Source organism: Pelophylax lessonae (genome assembly GCF_965119305.1).
Source record: "Pelophylax lessonae genome assembly, chromosome: 7".
Classification (NCBI taxonomy): domain Eukaryota; kingdom Metazoa; phylum Chordata; class Amphibia; order Anura; family Ranidae; genus Pelophylax; species Pelophylax lessonae.
In genome coordinates, this window is record NC_138774.1 from 211,582,942 (window position 1) to 211,610,168 (window position 27,227).

The window sequence follows — 27,227 nt, forward strand, 5'->3', positions numbered from 1 at the left end:
GACCCGTAAGGGACATCACTTCTTGATCAACAACAAGAAGGGGGAAGAGAGCGGACATGTGTCCACTTTCCTCCCCTCCCTCTACCCTGCAGCACCCACAATGCTGGGTCCCGGGCCTACAGATGGGCCAGTGGAACCCAGGATACATAGCAGAGGGAGGGGGAGCGCGGAGTGTGTGAAGCATGCGGGCGGCAGCCCAGGCGCTGGGATGAAATTACCTGTCGCCATGACGACCTGTCGTCTGGGATTTGTTGAGCCCTGCTTTAAAGTGACACTAAACAATATTCTTATTCTCCAAAAATTATTCCACTGGTCCCTCCCTTCTGTTTAGGGTCTCCACAGCAAGCAGCTTGCTATGGGGGCACCCGAGCCGAGTTGCAGCTCCCTGTGTCCATTCAGACATGAAGCCCCATCCCCTCTCTCTCCTGATTGGCTAGCTGACTTTGATTGACAGCAGCGGTAGCCAGTGGCTCCACTGCTGTGTCTCAGTCAATCAGAAGGGAAAATCTGGGACGGCGGAGACACTTGTGGACATCGCTGGAGAGAGAGGGACCTCAGGTTATTGTTATGATGGCTGCTACACACAGAAGGCCTTAGATTGCATTAAGATAAAAAACCTTCTGACTTTACAGCTCCTTTAGAACGGAACTTCACCCAACAGGGGATGGTACGCTCTTTCTCCTATCTTCCCAACACCCCACCCCCTTCTGTCACATTTGTAACTTTTTTTTTTTTTTCTTGAGTTGGGGAGAGGTTACCTGGTTATGACAGGTACCAGCTCCCACTTCTATTTGGATCACCTAGGCTCCCACTGCACATATCCCAGAAGCCTGCGGAACCATCCACAAAGCACTGAGCAGTTAGCACACTGGGCAGCTGGCTTTGAAGCTGCATGGAGTCACAGCTGGCTGCCCACAGTTAACATGCCGGACCCGGAGACCAAAGACCGATGAAGAAACCGTCGCAAGTGAGAACAGCACTGGATCCTTGGGACAGTTAAGTGTCTGTTTTTTAAAAGTCAGTAGCTACAGTTTTCGTAGCGGTTGACTTTTAATTTTTAATTTAAAAAAATAAAAGACAAGACTGAACATCTGCTTCCTTAATCCTGTAATTGCCTTTTCATGAAATTGTTTGTTACTGTGTTTTTTTACTTTTTAACCTCCTAGGCGGTAATCCCGAGCGTGACTCGGGGTTGGTTTTTCATATCAGGAGCGGTAACCCCGAGTCACGCTCGGGGTGGATTGCAGAGAGCGCAGCGGTGTTCTCTTACCTTATCCTGGCGATCCAGCGATGATCTCTCATTGCTGAGATCGCCAGCCGAGAGTCCCGCCGCTCCTCCGTCCCTCCGTCGGTCAGATGACTTCCTAGTTCCGTTCCCTGCAGCAGCAATGCTACATGGGAGCGGAACTAGGGAGGGAAATTCAAAAAAAAAAAAAACGTTGCACAAAACACAAAACACATTTTATATTATATATATATATATATATATATATATATATGTATATATATATATATATATATATATATATATATATATATATATATATATACATATATATATATATATATATATATATATATATATATATATATATATATATATATATATATATATGCATATATATATATATATATATATGTATATGTATGTATGTATATATATATATATATACACACACACACACACACACACACACATATATATATATATATATATATATAAAATTATATTATTGATTCAATTATAATTCATGCGTTATATATTATATATATATATATATATACACACATATATCTATAATATATAATGCATGAATTATAATCTAATCAATAATATAATTTTATTATATATATTAAATAATAAAATAATATTATTGATTCGATTATAATTCACGTGTTTGTGTTTCAAATTTATCACATCTGGGATGTCTACTAGAGTCTTGTTTTGGTCAGGTTTAAGTCAGTAATTACTAAGAATTGTAGGCCTATAATACATAACGCCAAATTTCCATGAAAACAATTGTACCGCTTTTGGTATGTAATTCCTGACATAATCATACCGCCAGGGAGGTTAATGCTTGGCTTTTCAAGATGTGTTCAGACTGGCTACATGACATGTGGGTTCTGTTCCTGTTCGATCTTCTTCCTGTGGTTGGTGATCCTTAGTGATTCAATAAGTGGGACTGCTGTATGATTGCAGGATGCCATAAACAATACCCCTCAGGGGAATGTCCAGAAGACCCTACATTTAAAGTGTGTTCTCAGTCTTCCGGGATAAATAATGCTCAACGTCATTCAACCTGGAGGACTGGGGACACCTTGTAGCTCAAAGAGGTACTTGAGATGAGCACCTGAGATAAGGTGAGTATTACAACCTGAGAAAAGAAATACCCTAGAGTTGGGCTTTAAGAGTATTACCTACCTAGGGATTTAAAATTCTGCTTAGCCATCCTGTGGTCCAGACACCTTTTGCTAGACAGGATAGTGGCCTAGCTTTTTTACTTCTGCATTTAAGCAATATCATTTGGTCAGAAAACCAAGCCCTGCCTGAGTGACTAGAGCAGCAGAACACTGATGAGGTAATCTCTGTGATCCATTCTCCTCTTAGACTAACAACACTGTGCAAAGCAACAAGGTTTGTTGGTGATTTGTTCAGAGTGCTGAGCTTCTGTACTCCAGTATAAGTTTTTTTTTTTTTTTTTTAATTAATCCATAAATGGACTTCACTTTTTATTTTTCCTATGTCCCCGAAGTTTGGTTTTAAAATGGAATTTGTTGTCTTGTGCAAGCTTTTCTAAAACGCTTTACTAAAACTAATTTACTAATGCATTGTTTCTGCTGCTTCTAGGGTTCCCCTGTGTTTTTGCCATGTCTTTATATCATCTCACAGCGGTTCTTATTTCCTGATATGACTCAGCTGTTCTCCTGAATACAACATTATCCTCTTGGTGCAGCATAGACAGAACATAGTAATATACTGTATATAGCTAATACAAAAACCCTTTGATAGCTTGGTCTTTGTAAGGTAGGTCCAAGAATGGGCAGTTATAGTGCTTTGCAAAAGTATTCGGCCCCCTTGAACTTTTCGACCTTTTGCCACATTTCAGGCTTCAAACATAAAGATATAAAACTGTAATGTTTTGTGAAGAATCAATAAGTGGGACACAATCATGAAGTGGAACGAAATTTATTGGATATTTCAAACCTTTTTAACAAATAAAAAAACTGAAAAATTGTGCGTGCAAAATTATTCAGCCCCCTCAAGTTAATACTTTGTAGCTCCACCTTTTGCTGCGATTACAGCTGTAAGTCGCTTGGGGTATGTCTCGATCAGTTTTGTACATTGAGAGACTGAAATTTTTGCCCATTCCTACTTGTAAAACAGCTCAAGCTCAGTGAGGTTGGATGGAGAGCATTTGTGAACATCAGTTTTCAGTTCTTTCCAAAGATTCTCGATTGGATTCAGGTCTGGACTTTGACTTGGCCATTCTAACACCTGGATATGTTTATTTGTGAACCATTCCATTGTAGATTTTGCTTTATGTTTTGGATCATTGTCTTGTTGAAAGACAAATCTCCGTCCCAGTCTCAGGTGTTTTGCAGACTCCATCAGGTTTTCTTCCAGAATGGTCCTGTATTTGGCTCCATCCATCTTCCCATGAATTTTAACCATCTTCCCTGTCCCTGCTGAAGAAAAGCAGGCCCAAACCATGATGCTGCCACCGCCATGTTTGACAGTGGGGATGGTGGGTTCAGGGTGATGAGCTGTGTTGCTTTTACGCCAAACAACGTTTTGCATTGTTGCCAAAAAGTTTGATTTTGGTTTCATCTGACCAGAGCACCTTCTTCACATGTTTGGTGTGTCTCCCAGGTGGCTTGTGGCAAACTTTAAACGACACTTTTTATGGATATTTTTAAGAAATGGCTTTCTTCTTGCCACTCTTCCATAAAGGCCAGATTTGTGCAGTATACGACTGATTGTTGTCCTATGGACAGAGTCTCCCACCTCAGCTGTAGATCTCTGCACTTCATCCAGAGTGATCATGGGCCTCTTGGCTGCATCTCTGATCAGTCTTCTCCTTGTATGAGCTGAAAGTTTAGAGAGACGGCCAGGTCTTCGTAAATTGCTCCTTGGGATGTTTAAAGCTTGGGAAATCTTTTTGTATCCAAATCCGGCTTTAAACTTCTCCACAACAGTATCTCAGACCTGCCTGGTGTGTTCCTTGTTCTTCATGATGCTCTCTGTACTTTAAACGGACCTCTGAGACTATCACAGTGCAGGTGCATTTATACAGAGACTTTTTTTTATTTTCTATTTATATGTTTTTATTAAAAAATTTTCGACAATACATGAAATGGAAAAAAAGAAAAAAAAAAAAAGAAACCACAAATAACAAGTAAAATTAGTTTTATACCTTTATACATCTGTGTCAAATACTAGCTTTACTGCACCTTAATAGTTCCTAAACCAAAGGGAAGAAAAAAAAAAAAAAAGGCCCCAATAGGGTCTCTCTTGTGACATTGTTATCAAAACATTTTGTAAAAAAATTATCGTGAAGGAAAAAGAGAAAAAAAGGGGTAAGGAGGTCTCTCATTGTGATGTTAATATCAAAACATTAAGTGAAAAATTACCCAAAAAATTATCGTTAAGGAGAAACTTGTGAGAAAAAAAAAAACCAAAGATGGTTTCTCTTTGTGATATTATTATCGTAGGTCATGTCCTCCAGTCAATACGTATGGTCAACAGAACGCAGCCAAAGAGCTATAGGTGGAGCCACTGGATTCTTCCAATATAAAGGAATGAGAGCCTTAGCCGCATTGAGGAGGTGAGGTGTAATTGACCTTCTATTGTTTAAAAGAAGGGTAGTGTCGCGCTCAAACATAAAAGTGCTTGTGCAGATAATTAAACCTTAATTCAAAAAATTCATGATTGGTGACAATCTAAAAAATCAATCAATCTGTGCTCAACATTATAAAGTGCAAACAGTCCATATGCAGCATCAAACAGTCCACATCTCTTTGGTGTCACACAAATTAGCAGAGACTTGATGTTAGTGCAGATTAACCTTCACCTCCACACTTCACCCAGTGATCTAGTAAGGTACTCCTTACCGGAAATATATGACCCCTTAATTATAGGGGGTCACATAGGCAATATCTCCACTCAGTACACACGATCCTCAGCTCCTCTGTTACACAGTGGGTAATCCAGCATCAAGCCCTTATAGCATAGCTCGGATCAGGTGACAAACATGGGTGGAACAAAAAGAGACTCTCATGGTGCAGTACATCTAAACATATCGCTTTATTTAAAAAGTATTGCACTTACTCGAATCACCATAAAACAATCGCCTTTCTCATAAAAACATCCAGCGGGGGTTGTGAGCACTGCCGATCGCACAGCGCTCCTCTAACCCGGAAATGGCTACGGTCTCACGTTTCCCTTCCCGACGTACGTTTCGTCAGTACGACCTGACGTCATCAGGGGATCATGTGACCGTATGTTTACTTCTCTTTTTTATTGAGAGTAAACCTCTTGGCATCCAATCAGAAACTCCTTAGTTTGTAACTCCGCCCACCTGACTCGGATCAGAATCATTAAGGGAGCCTGCTTAGAACAAAAAGGATGATATAATATTGCAGCATTGACGCCGCAATTTTTTTTCCCAATGCAAAATTGCTTAGTTTAAAACCTTGGACCGCAACTGTGCTTACTAGGTTTTTGGTGGAATGCCTCGCGTTACATTATTAAAATTCCATCAATAGCGGTATTAATAAAGAAATTAAGAAACAAAAGAAAAAGAGAATCCTAGGGGCAGGAATCTTCAACCTTAGTGACGTCCAATTTTCCACTGATGAATTAAAATTATTGGAATTGGGCCTCAAATTCGCCCCAGATAGAGGTGTTGATAAGTTCAACACATACATTGATATTGAAAAATACATAAGAAAACTCAAAATCAAAAAACACTTTTTAGAGAAACCTTTGAGCCAGAATCCTACGAGTTCTGAATTTCAAAATAGTGGACTTAGAAACAAATCCACTTTCAATCCACCCAAAGCCGCCGATCATTGTTTGGAGGTCTTCAAAAATATGGTGGAAGATGATGTTAAAAAGATCAAAACCAATTCAAGCAATCGAAATGACATACAAAAAGGACTGGAAGAATTCGAAAAAAGGAAGAATATAGTAATCAGAGGAGCTGATAAAGGAGGTGGAATTGTAGTTCTAAATAAAAATGATTATAAAGAAGAACTCGACAGATTAGTAGGTGATACTGTCACCTACAAGAAGCTGAAAAACAACCCCACCAAAACCTTGAAAGACAAATTAAACAAATTGGTGAAAAAAGCCAAAGAAAATGGGATCCTCACAAAGAAAGAAGCACAGTACCTTGTACCAAAAGCACCCAGACTACCAACCATATATCAGCTGCCGAAAATCCACAAACATAAAACTAAGCCGCCCGGCAGGCCAATTATAAGTGGAATTGGATCCATCTTCTCCAGGATTGAAGAATACATTGATCATTTTTTGCAGCCTATAATACCTACCTATCCGTCCCATTTACAAGACAGCAAACATCTAATTAACATCCTAGAAGAATTAGAAGTACAACCGGACACTATTCTAGTGACCATAGATGTGGAATCGTTGTACACGAGTTTAAAACAATCAGATGTGATAGACACCACCATTGCTGCCTTAAACTCAAAAACTAATCTCCAACCAATACAAAAAAAGTTTATATGTGATGCCCTTGGCCTGGCAATGGGCAACAACTACTTTTGGCACGATGGTAGTCACTATAACCAAATTAAGGGTGTGGCAATGGGTGCCAAATATGCACCAAGTGTCGCTAACATCCTTCTGGGCCAATGGGAAAAGGAGGTAATTTTCAAGAACCCTAACCCATCGTTAACCTTATATAAAAGGTTCATTGATGATCTGCTGGTCCTATGGAGTGGTTCTGAGGAGGACCTAAAGAAATTCCTGGCAGAAATCAATAATAACCAGTATGGGCTGGTATTCACAGCCACTTGGGAGACTGAATCCGTGAATTTCCTTGATTTGACTCTGGTAAAAGAGGGCAATCAGATCTGTACCAAGAGTTTCTTCAAAGACACGGATAGGAATAGTTATATTCCCACAAGAAGTTGCCATCATCCCAAGTGGCTGGGAGCTATACCGAAGGGACAGTACATGCGCATAAGACGCAATTGTAAGAAAGAAGACTACTTGACCCAATCAAATCTGTTAACATCTAGGTTTGTTGAAAAAGGGTACAAATTGGAAGAAGTTTTGAAAACAAGAGAACTTGTGCGACAAATGCCGAGGAAAGATCTGCTGAAAACGAAAAAGAAGAATAAGAACAGCAATGGAGAAACAGCGTTCCTAACCAACTTTAACAGAGATTATAAAAAAGTTGAAGCCATTATGAGAAAACATTGGCCAATTTTGAAAAAAGATAAGACTTTGAACAAAATATTACCGGAAAAAACGATTTTCATTTATCGAAAAGCTCCTAATCTTAGACACAGCATTGCTCCAAATATACCAGACCCGCCCACCAATAAACCAACTTTCTTAGATGTGAATGTTTTTTTTCGTTGTGGGAGGTGCAATGCGTGTAAGAAAACAAAGAAAAATCCAAGGAAAACCACCACCTTCCAATCTAATGTTACCGGTCAGCAATTTAATATCAAAAAATTTATTTCATGTAGGTCCACCCACGTTACATACCTGATAACTTGTCCTTGTGGCCTCCAGTATATTGGAAGGACCACAAGACAATTATCGGTGCGTATTAACGAACACGTTAAAAACGTGAGGAAGGGATTTCCAAAACATAGCCTCTCCAATCATTTTCGCCTATACCACAATAAGGATCCCTCAAAAATGACTTTTTGTGGTATTGACAGAGTAATAAACCATTGGAGAGGAGGAAACATGACTCAAAAAATATCCATTAATGAAACCCAATGGATATATAAAATGAACACATTGCAACCTTTAGGTATGAACATTGAGATAGATTTGAATTGCTTTATATCTAATTTTTAATAATAAAATTTTTTAATTTTTTAAACTTTAAATTTTAATCTTTTAATCAAAAATAAAATTAATTTTAACTTGTCCCCAACAATAATAAAATTGATGCAGTATATGCAAATTTGTGATTTAAATCCATTCAATTAATTTATAACATGTTGTTTTAATTTATTTAGTACTAAAATGGTTAATGAATTTACTAGGTTATGCATTTGTATTAATACCGCTATTGATGGAATTTTAATAATGTAACGCGAGGCATTCCACCAAAAACCCAGTAAGCACAGTTGCGGTCCAAGGTTTTAAACTAAGCAATTTTGCATTGGGTATATATTAAAAAGAAAAAAAATTGCGGCGTCAATGCTGCAATATTATGATATCATCCTTTTTGTTCTAAGCAGGCTCCCTTAATGATTCTGATCCGAGTCATGTGGGCGGAGTTACAAACTAAGGAGTTTCTGATTGGATGCCAAGCGGTTTACTCTCAATAAAAAAGAGAAGTAAACATACGGTCACATGATTCCCTGATGACGTCAGGTCGTACTGACGAAACGTACGTCGGGAAGGGAAACGTGAGACCGTAGCCATTTCCGGGTTAGAGGAGCGCTGTGCGATCGGCAGTGCTCACAACCCCCGCTGGATGTTTTTATGAGAAAGGCGATTGTTTTATGGTGATTCGAGTAAGTGCAATACTTTTTAAATAAAGCGATATGTTTAGATGTACTGCACCATGAGAGTCTCTTTTTGTTCCACCCATGTTTGTCACCTGATCCGAGCTATGCTATAAGGGCTTGATGCTGGATTACCCACTGTGTAACAGAGGAGCTGAGGATCGTGTGTACTGAGTGGAGATATTGCCTATGTGACCCCCTATAATTAAGGGGTCATATATTTCCGGTAAGGAGTACCTTACTAGATCACTGGGTGAAGTGTGGAGGTGAAGGTTAATCTGCACTAACATCAAGTCTCTGCTAATTTGTGTGACACCAAAGAGATGTGGACTGTTTGATGCTGCATATGGACTGTTTGCACTTTATAATGTTGAGCACAGATTGATTGATTTTTTAGATTGTCACCAATCATGAATTTTTTGAATTAAGGTTTATCTGCACAAGCACTTTTATGTTTGAGCGCGACACTACCCTTCTTTTAAACAATTGTTCAGCACCTTGCTTTTTTTGTTGCCGCTCACTACAAGGAAGCAATTCCTTTAAATTAATTAATATTTATTAAATATTTATTATATTAATATATATATTCACATAATTTTTATGTTTATATTCATTGATTATATATATACACGGTTGAATCACTTGCGCGGTTTTTTGGTTGCACCAAACCCCTTTTTTCGAATTGACCTTCTATACCTATGGGGCGGAACCATCGTACCATGAAATAGAACAGACCACGGGTCAGCAGCAACAGGGGAACCCTGGATAGTTGCTATGAGTGATAGCCCCCGAGGACCAATAAGTACATATGATCGGACACGACCACCATATATGAGCATGGGTGGCAGGTTGTCCACAACCATTCCAACACAGAGGGGAAGAGGAAGGAAACATTCAATGCTATCTCACCGGTGAAAAATGCCATCTCATAAGAAGTTTGTAGTTCATCTCCGCTGTTTTAGCAGAGATTGCAGAAGAGTGGCAAAGGGTAAGTATAGAATTAGTCAAGGAATCCGTGAGTGGCAGTTGCAAGTCAGTTTCCCAGCGTTGCAAAGAGGGCAACTGTTGGATAGCCTCCATGGCAATGAGCGTTTCATACATTTGGGACAAAGCACCTTTTTGAGGACGATCAGATACCAAGAGTTTTTCTACCTGGTTTAGTGAACTCAGCGTACGTAGAGGTTGTGGAAGGCTTTTGATGAACTGCCTGTTGGTTATATTGCCAAAGGTCTCGAAAAGACAATGCAGAGTAACGAGGAAAGGTGGATACAGGGAGTATTCCATGAGAGGAGGAGACATGGTGTAACAAAGTATTTATAGAATACGGCAGCCAATGTTGAAAAGAAAGATCATGCAGACCCGGGATGAAATAATTATGGCCTAGGAGAGGCATCAAGGGTGAATTGTAGTGTAGCTTGAAACGTTTATGCCATGTGTCCCAGGTATGGAAAACAGAGGTGGATAAGGGAGACGTTCCAGATGCGTAAGTTCTACACTTAGGAGGAATCCAAAGTTGACGATACAAAGAAGTCTCAGCAAGATCACATTCTAACTGCACCCACAACTTAGTACCCAGTTTATGTTTCCAGTCCAAAACCCGGGTCATAATAGATGTTGTAGATATTTCTCAAAATCTGGCACCGCCAGTCCCCCATGCAGCTTGGCACGCATCAAAATATTCCCAGCTATTCAGGGGCTGATCGGCGCCAGATATAAGACATCAGTAGGGAGGATAGCAATTTCACAACATTTTTTGGAACATTAAAAGGTAACATTTGAAACAAAAAGAGCACCCTGGGTAGCACGTTAATCTTGACCACGTCCACTCTCCCAGTCCAAGAGGTCGCCAAATGATTCCACTTACTCAGGTCGGCCCTAACTTCATTAAGGAGAGGAACGTAATTTGCCACCGAGGTATCACAGATGTTCGCAGTAAGGTGGACACCGAAGTATTTAAGGGAGCAAGATTGCTACGCAAATGGAAAAGATGGTCGGAGTCTGTCAACCACAGAATGGGGAACAGAAACGTTCAAAATCTCAGATTTGGATAAATTTATCTTAAAATTAGAAAGGGCGCCATATCTATATTATGCGGAGACTTGATTACACACAGGTGGATTCTATTTATCATCATTAGTCATTTAGGTCAACATTGGATCATTCAGAGATTCTCACTGAACTTCTGGAGAGAGTTTGCTGCACTGAAAGTAAAGGGGCTGAATAATTTTGCACGCCTAATTTTTCAGTTTTTTATTTGTTAACAAAGTTTGAAATATCCAATAAATTTCGTTCCACTTCATGATTGGGTCCCACTTGTTGTTGATTCTTCCCCAAAAAATTACAGTTTTATATCTTTATGTTTGAAGCCTGAAATGTGGCAAAAGGTTGCAACGTTCAAGGGGGCCAAATACTTTTGCAAGGCACTGTACATACAGGACTACACCGCTTTTTTAAAGAGTTACACCAAGACACTGGTTCAGGAAGAAACAAATAGAAAATACAAACCTGAAAGATGTATAACCTTTTCTCACACTAGAAAAAAAAAAATAGAAGCACTTAGTGCCCGCAGCTACAAAGGTCTGTAACTACGGTACTTGTTATAAATACTTGAAAGTCTGGGCACCAGTTAACTTTAAATGACAATTTAGTAGCAGTTGGTTTTAGGTGGGTATTCTGAATGACTTGCAGTCTTGAAGACAATAATCATACGAAAACATGAAAGTCCTTATGTTCCTACTACTGGACCGCTGTGCAGGTTACAGTTATGTGGTTGTTTATGTCATCACTCATTATAATGCAGCTGTTTATATTGAGGCGGCTATCCTGGGCTCACTTCAGGAACTGGCCAACCTGGTTTACAGGGGACCCCGTCCTGCCCAGGCCTTCCACTGCCCACCAGAATCACGCTCAAAGTATGGGAGACAGCTAGACAAAGATTCCAAAGACCACATACTAGGTCCCCCTACAGCCCGCTTTGGGGTAATCCTAACTTCCGCCACCTCCACACGATACCGGACCCTCAAATTCGGGCTCAGTACGGCCTTAAAATCTTAAGGGATGTTTTCTCCTCTGATGGGTTGCTGTCTTTCCACGAACTTAGAATTAAATTCAGATTGCCAGGCTGGATGTACTTCCGCTACCTGCAGTTAGGGCACGCGGCTCAGTTTCCAAGCCCATTGACTCTTAAAATGGACCCTGTGGAAGAACTACTGACCCAGGAGTCATTTCCCAAACCCCTATCCACACTTTATACAGATCTTCTGTGGGTCGAGTCCCCTAAAATAGACAGGTTATGGGATTTATGGAGTTCAGACCTGCCTGATTTGGACAGGGAAGACTGGGAAGATTGCCTTGATTACAGTGTATGATTGTTAATCTCCTCCAAAGACAAATTGATACAAGTAAAGTTTTTAGAGTGTACTATACCCTCCAGAGATTGTGCAAAATCTACCCCCAATGGTCACCGTGTTGCCCCCGGTGTGGGACTGGGGTGGGCAATTACATTCATATGTTTTGGAGTTGTCCCCGGATAACTCAGTATTTGGGGGGGTTGTTGAACACATTAACTATCGCCTCCAGCTCTCACTCCCGCTCTCGCCTGAGTTGGCCCTCCTGGGAATACCAGGTGATGGACAGAGGCCTAGATGTACAAAAAACCTTGATATGTTATCTAATATACTATGCCAAGAGGGAAATTATTCTAAAATGGAATAGCCTCTCCCCCCCCCCCCATACATATTGACATACATCAATAGGAATTGTCCCAAAAAATTTGATAGGGTCTGGCAGCCGTGGACGGCTTAGCCTTTGGCGGTTCCAGTACCCCTTCCCAACGCACCTTCCCTTCTTAAGAGTACATAACCTTGCACCTATTCGATGTTTGCTTATTTTTGCAGCTGAGGAGGGCTCTCCATGTGGATATATATGTTAGCTGACTGCCGGGGGTACACATCAATGCTAATTTCTTGTATTGCGATATCTTGCTATTTTATATCTGAGATGAATGTTCATACTCCCTGTTTGTAGCTATACTACTTATACTATACTCTGTATGACTTGTACCATATTTTTCTTTGTTACAATAAAGGAAGGGTCTGTTCGTTATAAAAAAAAAAAACATGAAAGTCATGTAAAAATAAGGTACACATTGGAAATGTTCAATAATACTTGCTGAAAATACACTAAACTTTCCATTAGCTGTCCGACGGCCGCCTCCACTCGGACTTCTAATGCCCCGTACACACGTGCAGATTATCTGCAGACTTACCTTTTCTATGTAGTGCAAGGGCCTGCCGGATTGCATACAAATTGAAAGTGTTTAGGTTTGACCTCATATTATATGGTTTTGGTAAGTCTGCAGACAAAAGTGTGCAGATAATCTGCACGTGTGTATGGGGCATAAGGCTGGTATAAGATGCTGCATCCTATGTGTAATAAATACCTGCTGAAAAGTATTTTTTGTGATTGGTCAGTTTCCATCTAATAAACCTGGCCAATTCTAGCTGCAGAGTGAGCTAGAGATCACTGTCTTTTTTTTTTTTTTTTTTTTTGCTGTTGTTTTTACATCAAGTGGTCATCAACCCAAAATTTGTGGTCCGTTTTGGTGTAGTTTCCAGTGGCTAATTTTTTTTGATTGTCAGCTGCCATCCAATTAAACAGGGCAATTCTAGCTGCAGGTTGGTCTGAGTCCTTTTCAGTCTAGCAATCGCTGTCTCTTTTTTAAATTATGTGGTTGTCAATCCACATCTGTGGCCAGCCATGGTACTGTTGCTGCTAGTGGCTCAGCATGAATGATATCTGATGAAAGAACATCCTGCCTCTCTAAATGATGCCAGCTTCCCAAGATGAGGCAGGTGTCCGTTTGCCTCTATCCAATTAGGTGCCCATGTAATATTAATGCAATCTAACTCCCAGTGAGTCTTACGCTGACGCTTTTAATGATTAACACTTTAATTGTTTGTGGATAGAGGCAGCCTTGCATTCTCAGTACCATATTCCAGCCATTTCACCGCAAAGGAACCCCCAGACGACTCTGATACAGATCACTGGCAATGTTCCCCCAGAGGTCATGTGACAGCGTGCAGTACTGACATTTAATGCTCGTGTACTGAAGAATCTGAGGCGATAGCCAGAGGAGAACAATTGTCACGTTAAATGTCATTCTCTCAGTTCCTGAAAGTGTCACTCCTCCATTGTGTGAATATCCAGAGTGTCACTTGCTTACATGGAGCTCTCAATGACCACAGCACCTTTAGAGCCATTGTCACAGCACTGCACATTCCGTGTAACCAAGAGAAGTCACTGCTTATATTGCTGTGTCGTAAAGCACAGTACCACAATTATCAGAGCGAGAACTTCTATGACTTTTTACTGCTGAGGAAAGACTTGTAAATACACTGGTATTATGTTTATAGAAAACATTACTTGTGCACACTCTTCTTTATAAGGTTGCAAAGTATGGACAATGTTCAGTCCCTTTCACACATGCAGTCCATTCAGATCCACCTATCCGTTTTTTTTAAGGCAGATTTGAATTGGTGCTCCATGTGAATGGAAACAGATATGTGTTCATGTACAACCAATTACCTCCAAGTTCATCTAAGTCCGAAAAAAAAATAAAAAAGGTATGTGTCTCTTCTGTTAGACATGGGTCTAACATGGGTCTGTTCAGCTCTGGCAGGGCAAAACTGAATAAACATGGATGTCACAAAAGTGACAGCCATACTGTTCTGCTCTGATTCAGCAGGGGATGTGAGAACAGATCCCTTGCTGATCGAAACGGACACAGCTAGTGTAAAGGAGGCCTTAAAGTGATTGTTAAGCTATATTTTTTTTAAATTAAAACAATAAACATGTTATACTTACCTACTCTTTGCAATGGTTTGAGTGGCCCCTAACCCCCTCTTCTGGGGTCCTACACTGGTGTTCTTGGCTCCCCCTCCCTTGCAAGTGCCTCAATAGCAAGCCGCTTGGTATTGGAGCACCCCCTGCAGGCTCGATCCCAAGCCAGGCTGTGTGTACAATGCATTAAGCTTAAAAAGCTTTTAACCTTTACAACCACTTTAAACTGCAGACAAATGGCTAAATACATAAATTAATGCATAAATAGATATTATACAATGTGTTGTGGTGTGGTTTAGACAACAAATACTCTTTACAAAGTACACAGGTTAAATCAGAACCATATTAAGCTGAACAGGTAGACGAATAGCTTTGGAACCCCCATGTCCCCAAGCCATCTTTTATATGCACACTATTCACATTTTGCAGAAATATAAGAACTGTGCCACTCAAATGTTTTTTTCTTCAAAGCAGCTTTCTGTATGTCTACCTTTTTCTCTGATGGACTGTAAACTATTTTGGTGGTGATAGATAAGAGTGACTGCTGATTGATAAATTTGAGGTCATGTATATTTAGCTGCAAAATTGGGTGCGCTTACAAAACTCCAACCTAAAACTGTAACGTGGTGATGCATCAAAAACCTTTACAGCTCATCAGTTTGTCGTCTTGTCAGTAACCAGCCCTCAGTGAAATACATGTACTGTAGGTCTACCTGCCTAAGGATTTGTAATTCTGTTTTGCCAGTTTTTTTATTAATACAATTATGCTAAGCTACACATTTCTGCTTCCTGGCTGACCTCCCTGCTAATTAGACAGAGATCATAATGTTGATTCAGTGCCCAATAAAGCAGCTAGAGGTGAAGAGGAGAAAAAGGATGCTACATTTCTGTCATAGTCAGTGGGTCAGTAGCTATAGCAGTAGAAAGGTGTACACAAGCAGGGTCTCCCTGGCAGGTGATGTGGTCTCCCCCAAGGTGCGGAGTCTAAACACTAACTCATTTTCACAAGAGCTCCTGATGGTGGAAATGGATTTTGCAGTGTGCTATTGCCAGGGCTCTTGTAACAGATATAGCAAGTCGGGATCAAGCAGAAGTGTAATCCAAGAACAAGACAAAGGTCAGTAACAAGTCATAGTGAAGATATGAACTGCAGCAGGAGTGCAGGGAGCAAGATATTGGCTGAAGCAGAGCACAGTAATCGGACAAACTGAAAGTGCAGAGACATGGGGAGTTCATGATGGAAGCTAGGAGTTCAAGGTTCACCAGAAACAAGATGTAAAGTAAGGTTGTCCAAGGGATCAGGCAGTGAGCTATCCAGCATTTTAGGTGGCATAGTAAGAAGAGCTACTGCCAGAAGCATTAGAAATCCTGGTTTCAGACTGGATCCTGACAACTGCTGAACTAGGAGATAACGATTATCACCAGTGATACAATTTGTGCTAGAGCTGCACTCCTCTCTTTCACTCTTTGAACAATGTAGCCAGCGGGTGCTCATAATGAATGCTACAGATAGTGTTGTACAGAAACCGAGTTAAAGATAGCAAAGGTCACATAGCATTACATAGGTCATAGTAGGCTAATATGACCCATGTGATGCTGTTTCCAGCATTTTTGGAGTGCTGATGATTTTTTCTCTTCTCAATTACAGGTGAATCTCATAAAATTAGAATATCATTAAAAAGTTAATTATTTCAGTAATTTCATTAAAAAAATGGAAATTCATATATTTTATATAGATGCTTTACACACAGTGTGATATTTCAAACATTTCTTTCTTTTAATTTTGATAAATATGGCTTACAGCTAGTGAAAACCCAAAATCAGAAAATTAGAATATTACATAAGACCAATAAAAAAAAGGATTTTTAATACAGAAATGTTGGCTTACTGAAAAGTATGTCCATTTACAGTACAGTATGCACTCAATACTTGGTCAGGGCTCCTTTTGCATGAATTACTGCATCAATATGGCATGGAGGCGATCAGCCTGTGGCACTGCTGAGGTGTTATGGAAGCCCAGGTTTCTTTGATAGCGGCCTTCAGCTCATCTGCATTGTTGGGTATGTTGTTATCTTCCTCTTGACAATACCCAACAGATTCCCAATAGGGTTTAGGTCAGGCGAGTTTGCTGGCTAATCAAGCACAGTGATAGCATGATCATTAAACCAGGTATTGGTAGTTTTGGCAGTGTGGGCAGGTCACAAGTACTTTTGGAAAATGAAATCCGCATCTCCATAAAGTTGGTCAGCAGAGGGAAGCATGAAGTGCTCTAGAATTTCCTGATAGAGGGCTGCACTAACTTTGGACTTGATAAAACACAGTGGACCAACACCAACAGATGACAGGGCTCTTCAAATCATCATGGAATCATGGATTGTGGAACATTTTGCATTTCATTTGGAAATCAAGGTCCCAGAGTCTGGAGGAAGAGTGGAGAGGCACAGAATCCAAGTTGCATGAGGTCCAGTGTAAAGTTTCCATAGTGATGATTTGGGGAGCCATGTCATCTGCTGGTGTTGTTTCACTGTGTTTTATCAAGTTCAAAGTCAGTGCAGCCCTCTACCAGGAAATTTTAGAGCACTTCATGCTTCTCTCTGCTGACTAGCTTTATGGAGATGCTGATTTCATTTTCCATGAGGACTTGGCACCAACACTCCGGAAATGTCAGAAGACTGCAACAACACTCCAGGAATGTCCTTTTCACTTGTTTATTGTTTAACTACAGCTTAACCAACTGACATACATCTATTTTAATTGTATATTTAGCATTTTTTTGGAGTTCTACTTTAGCACAAATATGTGCATATGTTGCAAAAATAGAGTGAGACATACAATGCTAAAATTATTCTAGGGTCCAGTTTCCGACTGCTCCTAAACAGTTAAGAGTGACATCTGTGCTTTTTAGTTTTTAATGCTTTTATTCTATACTAAATTGTTGCACATTTTTTGGCTTCCTCTGAAACTTTACTTGAACCACCTATTACTATTGTTCCACAATAATGGCTTTTATTGGTATATTTTATTATCTTTGACTAATGATTGTCATTCTTGGCAACTCATTACCCAATGGGGCTTTCCTTGTATTTGAAAAACTTCAGTAAAGTTTTCTCGTATATGTACGAGATACAACCTCTTTCTGAAAATTGTATCTTCTGTATTTTTCACATAAAAGGGTTCCTTCTAGATAGATAGGATGGGATAGGATAAGGATAGTGATAGATAGGATAACTGAGAGAATTCTAAGTTCTTTGCTTAGGAAGACTGTTCACATTTACTGTACATATTTCAGTGGTTAGTTTAGCTGTTTGCCTACTGATACACTTTAGAGACACTTAATGGCTTTCTATTTTTTTTAATTAATATGACCGAGAATGGGCAACCTTGCTTTCCTTATTTCTTGTGTTTTCTTTTTAACCATTGCAATATTCTGGCTAATACTACATCTTTTCTTATTTGCCTATACAAATGAGGAGAGGTTACTGGGCTCCTGTTCTCGAGACAGAGATGAAAAGTAATTTTCAGGATAAGGGGTTGTAGGTGAAATGTAGGTCGCGGATAATGTTTAGCCATCACTAAAAACTCCATTTACTGCAATTGTCATTTTCCTTAAGCTGCTCAGAGAGGCTGGTGTGCATCAGATGATTACACAGGCAGATACACAATATCCTCTTCTAATGTCGTCAATATTGCAAATGCACATTAGACCTGCCACTCTGCACAGATCAACCACAGTGGTGCATTTAGACCCCAGGCTGTGACTTGCTGTTGTCCTCCAAATGAAGTCACAATGGCATATGGCTTATTGTGCTTATTTAATAAATGGAGAAAAGCAAATTGCCTTCTAAGAACAGCTTGTCAGGCTTGCTATAGACATTGGATACCAATGGGAAGATCCAGCTGCTGCAAAATTGTTCTGCAGAATGATTTGAACATGAGCACACATACTTTTGACCAGGCGTGCATGTTTACACCCAGAACAGACACCCCTGGCACCAGCCTTATCCGAGAGAATAAGTCTCTTGGAATTTTAAAGTTTTATTTTTCTTGGTTTGTTTTTCATACCCTTGAAAGATCGGTTGGTCACAGAATGTCTGCAGAGGTCTCAGACTACCTGTAGCCATTTAATGATATGCTAGTATAAACACTTTTGCCTGGACTGTGTGTTAATCTTGCACTTGTCCAATTGGGAACAGTTTCACAGACTTAATAAAAAACTTCAGATTGCTGCTGTTCCCTTTGATGTAAGCAGGGCCAGGATCATCGAGACCCTCCTCCCTCCATATAGGCCTAAATATAAGCACTGGCAATGTCAAGTGTACCTGTTTATGCTGCAACCAGCAGATATTAGTGCTTGAGCAAGGATGTGTCCTGCCTAAAGATCTGTTGTCTTCCTCTTTCTAGAGCAGGGGTATTGAATTAAAATTCATGGAGGTCCAATAAGTAACGTTTTCTTCCAGCAGAGGTCCAAATTGCATGTTTGTCCAATAATTCAGGTTGTACACATTAAAGCCCCCCTCTCCTCTTATATCACATTCTTGTTCTTAAATTTGTGTCCTATACCCCTTCACAGTAGTATTCTGAAACCCCCCCCCCCCCCCACACACACATACACACACACACCAGTATCCTCTGCCTCCCTTTACATCATACCCCACACACACATAGTACTGCCCCCCTCAGCAGTGTCCTCTGCCCCCCTTCACATTACCCCTCAACAGCACTGCCCCCCCCCACACACACACACACACATAAAATAGCCTGCTCAAACCCTTTACATCACCCTTCCCCAAAGTAGAGCTCTCTGTATATTCACTGCAATCATCCTTAAGTGCCAGGTCCTCTACCCCCTCACTCCACTGCCAGGCAGATACACCAAGCAGAGAGTGGAAGGCAGGGCAGAATGATAGGCACAGTAGCACTGCATGAAGGGCAAGAGCTGGAGCTGCCAGAGTTAAGTTTGCATATTAACAAGCTGCTGATTGGTTGCTAGGACCATTCTGGATGGGACCGTGGTCTGCCATTTAGAGCATGCCTGGTCTAGAGTCATGTTTCAAGTCTAGCTTATTTTAAGCAGGTGAGACAGTAAATAAATCTTTTTTAAAGGGAAATATAAAGACTTACACCAATAACCTTCATCTAAAGTCATCTTGCTTGAATTTTGCTGATCTTTTAGCATGAATAAATACTGCCAGCTATGGACATGGCATGTACGCAGATCGGGGAATTCAAAGCAAAGCCATAATCCTTCCTCTATATACTTGTTCTGGGTTAGTGACTCAACATCAAAACCAAAGATACCAGGTGGACAGCCAGACAGAAGCCATCAGTGGCAGCCTACATGTTTCTTTAATGAATTATTTCCTTTTTATATCTGGAGTTTTCAATTGGCTTCTTGAGTTATGACATTTATCCCTACATAAAGAAGCACATCTCTGTAGCATTGCCTTGGTAACAAATAGGTCATCTTAGTTCACTTGCAAAGTCATAATTGACAATTATTGTGTATACGTTTTACTGCATTTTTTTTTTCTTTAGGTTACTAATAGGCAGGATTTTTTCCATTTGTTTTAATAATTATGCAGGAATAGCAGTGATATTCAGGTACTTACAAATATTTTGCTTTAAGCTGTTTAGCACAGTTAGACTAATAAATGGTATTTTAGGGGTTGCAAAGATCTACTGCATGTTTCACGTTGCTTGTTGAAGTGGATCTTTCAGTAACTTTACAAATCTGCCTGAATACATTCTTCTTCCTCCCCTCTTTCTGAGACTGAAAAGGAGGGACATCTCTTAGCACAAAGCCATGACAGAAAAGGGTGATAACCATGAAGAATTAATGCAGGAAAAAAAAAATCAGTTTAACTTTTCTTTTTTTTTTACCATTTCCAACCTTATTTACTAGCATTTGAGAATAACAAACACAAATCTAGTAATATAGCAGTCGTATAGAAGATTTAGCATCCAAAAGAGACACTATGAAGCTACACATTCCTGACAATATATGGCAACAGTATGATATTATGCTACACTTTCATAAAAAAAAGAACTTAAAGAGGTGCTTTAGCCAGGAATTAAAAAAAAAAAAAGTCAGCAGACACGAAAACTGTAGCTGCTAACTTTTAATAAACAGACAGTCACCTGTCCAGGGATCCAGCACTTTCCTTACGTCTTTGGGTCTTCGGTACCGGCATGTTAACTGTGTCCCAGAAGATTGTGGGCGAGGGGGGGGGGGGTACATTTCCAGTAGAATCGACTAGGTGAAGTGGTAGTGGATACTTGACAAAACTAGGTTCCCACTCCCCAAAGAAGGGAGGAGGAGGAAGAGCAGAGTTTTCCCCTTTTGGGTGAAGTTCCACTTTAAGCTCTAGTCAAGTGATTTTTGCCTAGTCTGAGATGTGCCTGATCAAAATGATGAAGATAGGAGGGAGTTCCATAATCTTTATCCCACAGGGGATCACTCAGACTGTACATGGTAACTTTGCAGCAAGTAACAACAGGCTTGGCAGTGGCATGCAATGCCAAGCCGCTACAAGCAAAGCCAACAGAATACTGGGATGTATAAAATAGGGGATTCACTCCAGAAATAAAGAGATTATTCTCCCACTCTACAAGACTCTGGTCCGGCCACATCTGGAGTATGCTGTCCAGTTCTGGAAACCGGTCCTCAGGAAGGATGTGCTGGAACTGGAGAAAGTCCAGAGAAGGGCAACAAAAATAATTAGGGGAATGGAGAACATCAGCTATGAGGAAAGATTACAAGCACTGAACTTATTCTCTCTGGAAAAGAGACGATTGAGGGGGGATATGATATCAATGTACAAATATTGTACTGGCAACCCTAGCATAAGGAACAATCTATTCAGAGAAAGAAACTACAACAAGACACGTGGCCACTCACTAAAACTAGAGGAAAGGCGGTTTAACCTTAAAATACGCAGGGGGTTCTTCACTGTGAGAGCAGTAAGGATGTGGAATTCCCTTCCACAAACAGTCGTATCAGCAGGGAGCATTGATAGTTTCAAAAAACTATTAGATGGGCACCTTAAAGACCACAACATACAGGGGTATACAATGTACGGTTAACAGCAAACACACAAACACATCATAGGTTAAACTGGATGGACTGATGTCTTTTTTCAACCTCACTAACTATGTAACTATGTAAGAGCCTGCAGCAAGCCACTGATCTGTGACAAACATTTGTGAGAACAGCCAAGAACTGCGCTGGCATCGGAATTTACAAGAATGGGTCATCACTGAACAGCCATCTCGGCCCAGGAAGTAGATGATGCCTGAACAAAGATGGCACCATCCTTGAGAGAAAGGGAGAAGAAAGCACTAACTCAGGGTTAATTTTCAGTACCAAAAGCAGTAACCCCGAGCCACACTCGGGATTACCCCGCAATGTTACTCACCTTCCCTGTGATCCCCCATTGTCCTCCCCGGCGTCCTCACTGTCTCTCCCCGCTCTATGCACGGCCGATTGCCGGCACTTGCCTTCTGATTCCCTCCATTTGAGCATTGAGACGCAGGGGGGTGGATCCGGCGGCAAATTCAAAAGTGTAAAAATACTAAATGAAAATGGATTAAACTGTATCATGCCATTTCAGCACAGGATTGCACCTGGATACTTTTCCAGTGACCATGGCGTCCAAAAAGCATTTTTGTTTTGCGCAAAAGAGATTTTAGACGAACTGGAAAACGACAGCGAAACTGAGTTACTTGAAGAACTGAGCGATAGCGATTCGTGGGAAAATTCGTCATCAGGTACGGAAAATGATGGCAGCGACGATTCTGATGTCTTTTTCTGGCACATTGCTTGTGGAATTTGGGAAGTATATGAAATGATTCTTCAGAATTTCCAAGGGAGCGATGTGCCAGAAAGAGACATCAGAATCGTTGCTGTCGTCACTTTCCGTACCTGATGACGAATTTTCCCAGGAATCGCTATCAGTCAGTTCTTAAAGTAACTTAGTTTCGCTATCGCTGGTTTCCAGTTCGTCTAAAAGCGCTTTTGCGTAAAAAGAACGCTTTATGGACACCATGGTCGTTCTCAATTTTCCAGGCACAAAGAACTGGAAAAGCACAGGCAGGGCACTGGAAAAGTCACCAGGTGCAATCCTGTGGTGAAATGGCATGATACAGTGTAATCCGTTAGGATCACAGCTGTGTATCATATCATTTAGTGTATTTACATTTTTGAAATTGCTGCCGGTTCCACCCTCCTGCGTCGCAACGCTCACAGGGAAGGGAACCGGAACACAGGTGCCGGCATCGGCCGAGCACACAGGAGGACAGCGGGGGATCACAGGGGAAGGTGAGTTTTAAAATGTAAAACAGATTTCTGTGCAAAAAATGTACCACCTTTTAGCACAAAAATCTGGACCTAATGATACCGCCGGGGGGGGGGGGGGGGGATGGATGGAGTCCTGTGTTCCCCAAAATAAGTGTTACACATTACTTAAAATATATGTGTAGCACCCTCCTAGGTAGGTGCTAGGAAAAAGCATTTGTTTCTTCTCCATTCTGCTTATCAGGGGACCCTGATCTGTTATGCCTGTTACATGTGTCCAGGTGTGAGTCACTTGGTCTGAGGGAGTTTCCTCCACTGTCCAATATCCTATTGGACAGTGGAGGAAACCTAGCCAGTGACACATGGGTTTTGTGGTAGTCCCAGTGGGAGTAGTGCTACATATGCATTTTACGCAAACAAATATATATGATGCTAGTTCCTCATTATTAAATGAGACACATTTTCAAAAGACAGAGTCTCTTTAAAAGTATACTCCAGTGGTTTATATGAGAAATATATGGATACATATTTTATTTTCTGATTCTTTTTCCCCTTAGGGCCCACTTTGTTGCTTACCAGTGACAATATCAAGCAGCGCCTTGGATCAGCTGCTCTGGACAGGTTGGTAGTTTTTATTTATTTTGTTTAATTTTATTATACATAACAAAAATATTTAGCATTTTATATTACAAGAATCAGCCTATTCACAATGCCCGCACACTAAGGCTCCGTTCACATCTAGGCATTTTTGGGCGATTTTCTGCTCTAAGCCTCAAGTCTAAGGGCCGGTTCACACTTGTGCGATGCGGGAGGGCTGCAAATTCGCAGCCTGTTCCCGCATTGCATCCGCACATCTGGCAGTTCACACTGCCATATGCGATACGCAGGGGGTGTCAATTAAATGTTAACGACACCCCCAGTTTGATCGCATATCGCAGTGCGATCTGACAGTTCGCACAGGATCGGATCGCACAAACAAAAAAAAAAACCTTTTCATAGCTTGTTATAAAAGTTTGCAAACAGGTAATTTTTCTCCTTCACTGATGTGCGCTGATGAGGCTGCACTGATGGGCACTGATGGGCACTGTTGAGGCGGCACTTATAGGTGGCTGTGATGAGGTGGCACTGATAGGCGGCACTGATGGGCAGCACTGGTAGATCACGCTGATAGGTGACACTGAGGAGGCACTAAATGGCAGCATTTGTAAGCACTAACTGGCAGCACTTGTAAGCACTGTTGGGATTGCACTGATTATCAGTGCCGATGTCACTTTAACACAAGCCAGTTACCTGCTCTTTTTTTCTCTCCTCACGCTGTCAGCGTGAGGAGAAGAAAAACTGATAATAGCTTGTGTTTTCTACCGTGATCAGCTGTCATTGAACACAATAACGTAGGAAAGGGCCACTTTAATTGGCCCTTTACCCTGATCTGTGATCAGCTGAGTCCTAAGTCCAGATTCACCAATCCAACTCCTAAAAAAAACCCCTCCAATTGTATAGTATTTTAAGTAAAAGCATCATCACACATTCATTCAAAGATGGCCGCACTGCATCGTTAGGTTACAGAGACGTACTTGGGTTCCTTTGATGATGTCATTCCTCACATGTTTCATCCATTCATCTTTAAATGCAACAAGCTAGGTGCAATGACAGGTGGCTTAAAAGGTAGTTTGGTTTTGTATTCCCTGTGTTAAAAATGTTGCTTAAATTGTGTTGCAGTGTTCATGAATACAGACTATCCAGCTGGCTTGGCCAACAAGAGGATATTCACCGAATTGTCCTGTACCAATCCGACTACTGTCTCACACCATGGACCCAGCGCTGCATACGGCAGGCTGACTGTATCCTCATTGTCGGCCTGGGAGAGCAGGAACCCACTGTTGGAGAGGTAAGTGCCCATTAAAATGGAGATTCTATGCAGAACACTTTTATTTTTCTAGCTGCTTTGCTACTGAAGTTTTACTCTATAGCCCACATGTGTTGTTGGCTGGGACTGATCTATAAAGATGTTAGTACTTGCCACACATGCTGCATTCTCCTTCATTTACCATTAATTGTATAGTACAAGGAACTTTCTAATAAGGTGCATATTGAATGGTTCTTTAGGTGGGTGGGCCCTTGTACTATATAGTTGGTAAAGCAGGGTACACACCATTAACCGACGTTAGTATAGCAATACCCCCCGCTGTTCTATTGTGCTTTGACAGGGGTACAGCCCTCTCCCCAGAAAACTCTGGTCGGCTGAGAGCGCTGACCAGGAGCTGGTCGGCTGCTGGTTTTTCAGCATGCACATTCCTCAGAAGCTGGCCGAACTTCTGTGGGACTGGCTGCCATACACATGGGCCGAATGTCCGCTGGTTTTTATTGAACTGGCCGATGTCATCAGACATTCGGCCTGTGTGTACTAGACTTAAAGTGATTGATTTGTTATTTTTATAAAAAAAGACTTTACACACACGTTATACTTACCTTCTCTGTGCAGTTGGTTTTGCACAGAGTAGCCGGGATCCTCCTCTTCTCTGTCCCTCTTCTGCTCTCCTGGCCCCTCCCTCCTGGTGAGTGAGCCCACAGCAAGCAGCTTGCTATGGGGACACCTGAGCCGAGTCACAGCTCCCTATGTTCATTTAGACATGGAGCTGTGGCCCTGCCCCACCCCTTTTCTCTCCTCATTGGCTGACTGACTTTGATTGACAGTAGCGGGAGCCAATGGCGCCGCTGCTGTGTCTCAGCAAATCAGGAGGAAGAGTCCCGGGATGGCCGAGGCATTCATGGACATCGCTGGATAGAGATGGGCTCAGGTAAGAATTTGGGGGGCTGAGGAGGGACTGCTACACACAGAAGGCTTTTTATTTTAATGCATAGAATGCATTAGGATAAAAAACATTCTGACTTTACAACTACTTTGAGTCAAGAAGTTGCACAATCAGATTGTAATGTGCTTGGACAGCTTATAAATGGTAAATATTTTATACAGCTAGGAGCTAGTATCTGGCTCTCCAATTACAGTTTTGAATTTTATATCTGGCTCTTCATTTACAGTTTTGAATTTCAAAGAGGTTTATGGGTAAATGGTGACAGTGAGGAAATTGCAACTTTTAGTAAGGTAGTCAAAATTGTCAATGATTGAAGCATAGCAGTTGCCATATGGCTGTCAAAAGAGGGTTTTCTAGCTGTTTTTAAGCATTAACATGTACAATTGGGTTATAAGAGCACTGACTGTTTATGCTGTTGTGGAGGGAAGAGATTCGTCCCGCACTGAATTATTCTGGGGAGGAACACTTTTGACTAGGTAAGTGTTTCACACCTCCTGGTGGGCTAAAAAGTTCTCTATTGGTGCAAAACACATAGGATGGTCATCTGAACCAAAAGAAAATGGCCAGATCAAAAAAAAAACATTCATCTTGTGTTAGTAGCCAGTTGAATTGATGACACTTTGATACAAGAAGTCCAAAGAAAAGACATTTTAGAAAAAAATAGTTAAATGCATGAACTGTTACAAAAAAACTGACAAGAACCATAACAGCAGACCCAGGCCAGTATAAACATTACAATAATTATATTCAACTTCTCTGCAATTTGCACTTAATAACCGAAGAACAAACTACTAGAAAACAGCACCTGTACTGCAAATTCCTATTTCATGTGACTACAGGCAGCCAATTGTGTAAAGCCGAGCATAGACGGTTTGAATCTCGGACGGTTCAGCAGGGACCAGGCAAGATTCTAACCATGTACGGGCAGGCTGAATGTACCCAAGTTGATCGATCGATTGATCAACTTGGGTATGATCAGCCCCTGCTGGATTTTTTTTACAAATGCTTAATTTGAGAAGAGCATGGATGAGACAGAGTGATAATTTTACAACAGGGTATATGCAGTTAAACAATAAAGCATTATTAATTTTCAGCTTGGAGCTCATACCATTCGATAAACAGATATACAATAAGGTCAATGGGCCTTTGGGTAAAAAGCATATAAAAAAAAACAACCTAGGTTCCACAACTTGTGCAGTATCCCAGGGTATTACATCAGTTATACCTATAACAAAACCATAGGCACCACATATGTAGCCATCCTATATTATATTGGACATGCAGTAGTAGGTTTATACATCAGCACTATCCTCGACATGACAATTAGGAGCATTTTCCATCCATTTGTCCCATATTTTATGATATATGGTGGGACGCCCTCTATGAGTGTACAATACTTTCTTATAAGGTAAGGTGACATTAACAGCTGCCATCTATTCATGGATAATCGGAAACAGCGCCCTAAGCCACGCTCGGGGAATTAACATTCTGGTCGTGAATAGGGACTCTAGCAGGAAAATATGAAGGATCTTGTCAGTATCAGGTAACAAACCCAA

At 40.9% G+C, this 27,227-nt stretch overlaps 1 protein-coding gene across 1 annotated transcript in view; it reads left to right on the forward strand.

The window, feature by feature from the left end:
• Positions 1-27,227, forward strand: part of PNPLA7 (patatin like domain 7, lysophospholipase) — a 733,226-nt gene that overhangs the window by 541,550 nt on the left and 164,449 nt on the right. Inside the window, exons 23-24 of the mRNA XM_082263919.1 lie at positions 23,416-23,479; positions 24,578-24,746. Of these exons, the coding sequence (XP_082120045.1) occupies positions 23,416-23,479; positions 24,578-24,746 (233 nt within the window). The remainder of the gene's footprint in view (positions 1-23,415; positions 23,480-24,577; positions 24,747-27,227) is intronic.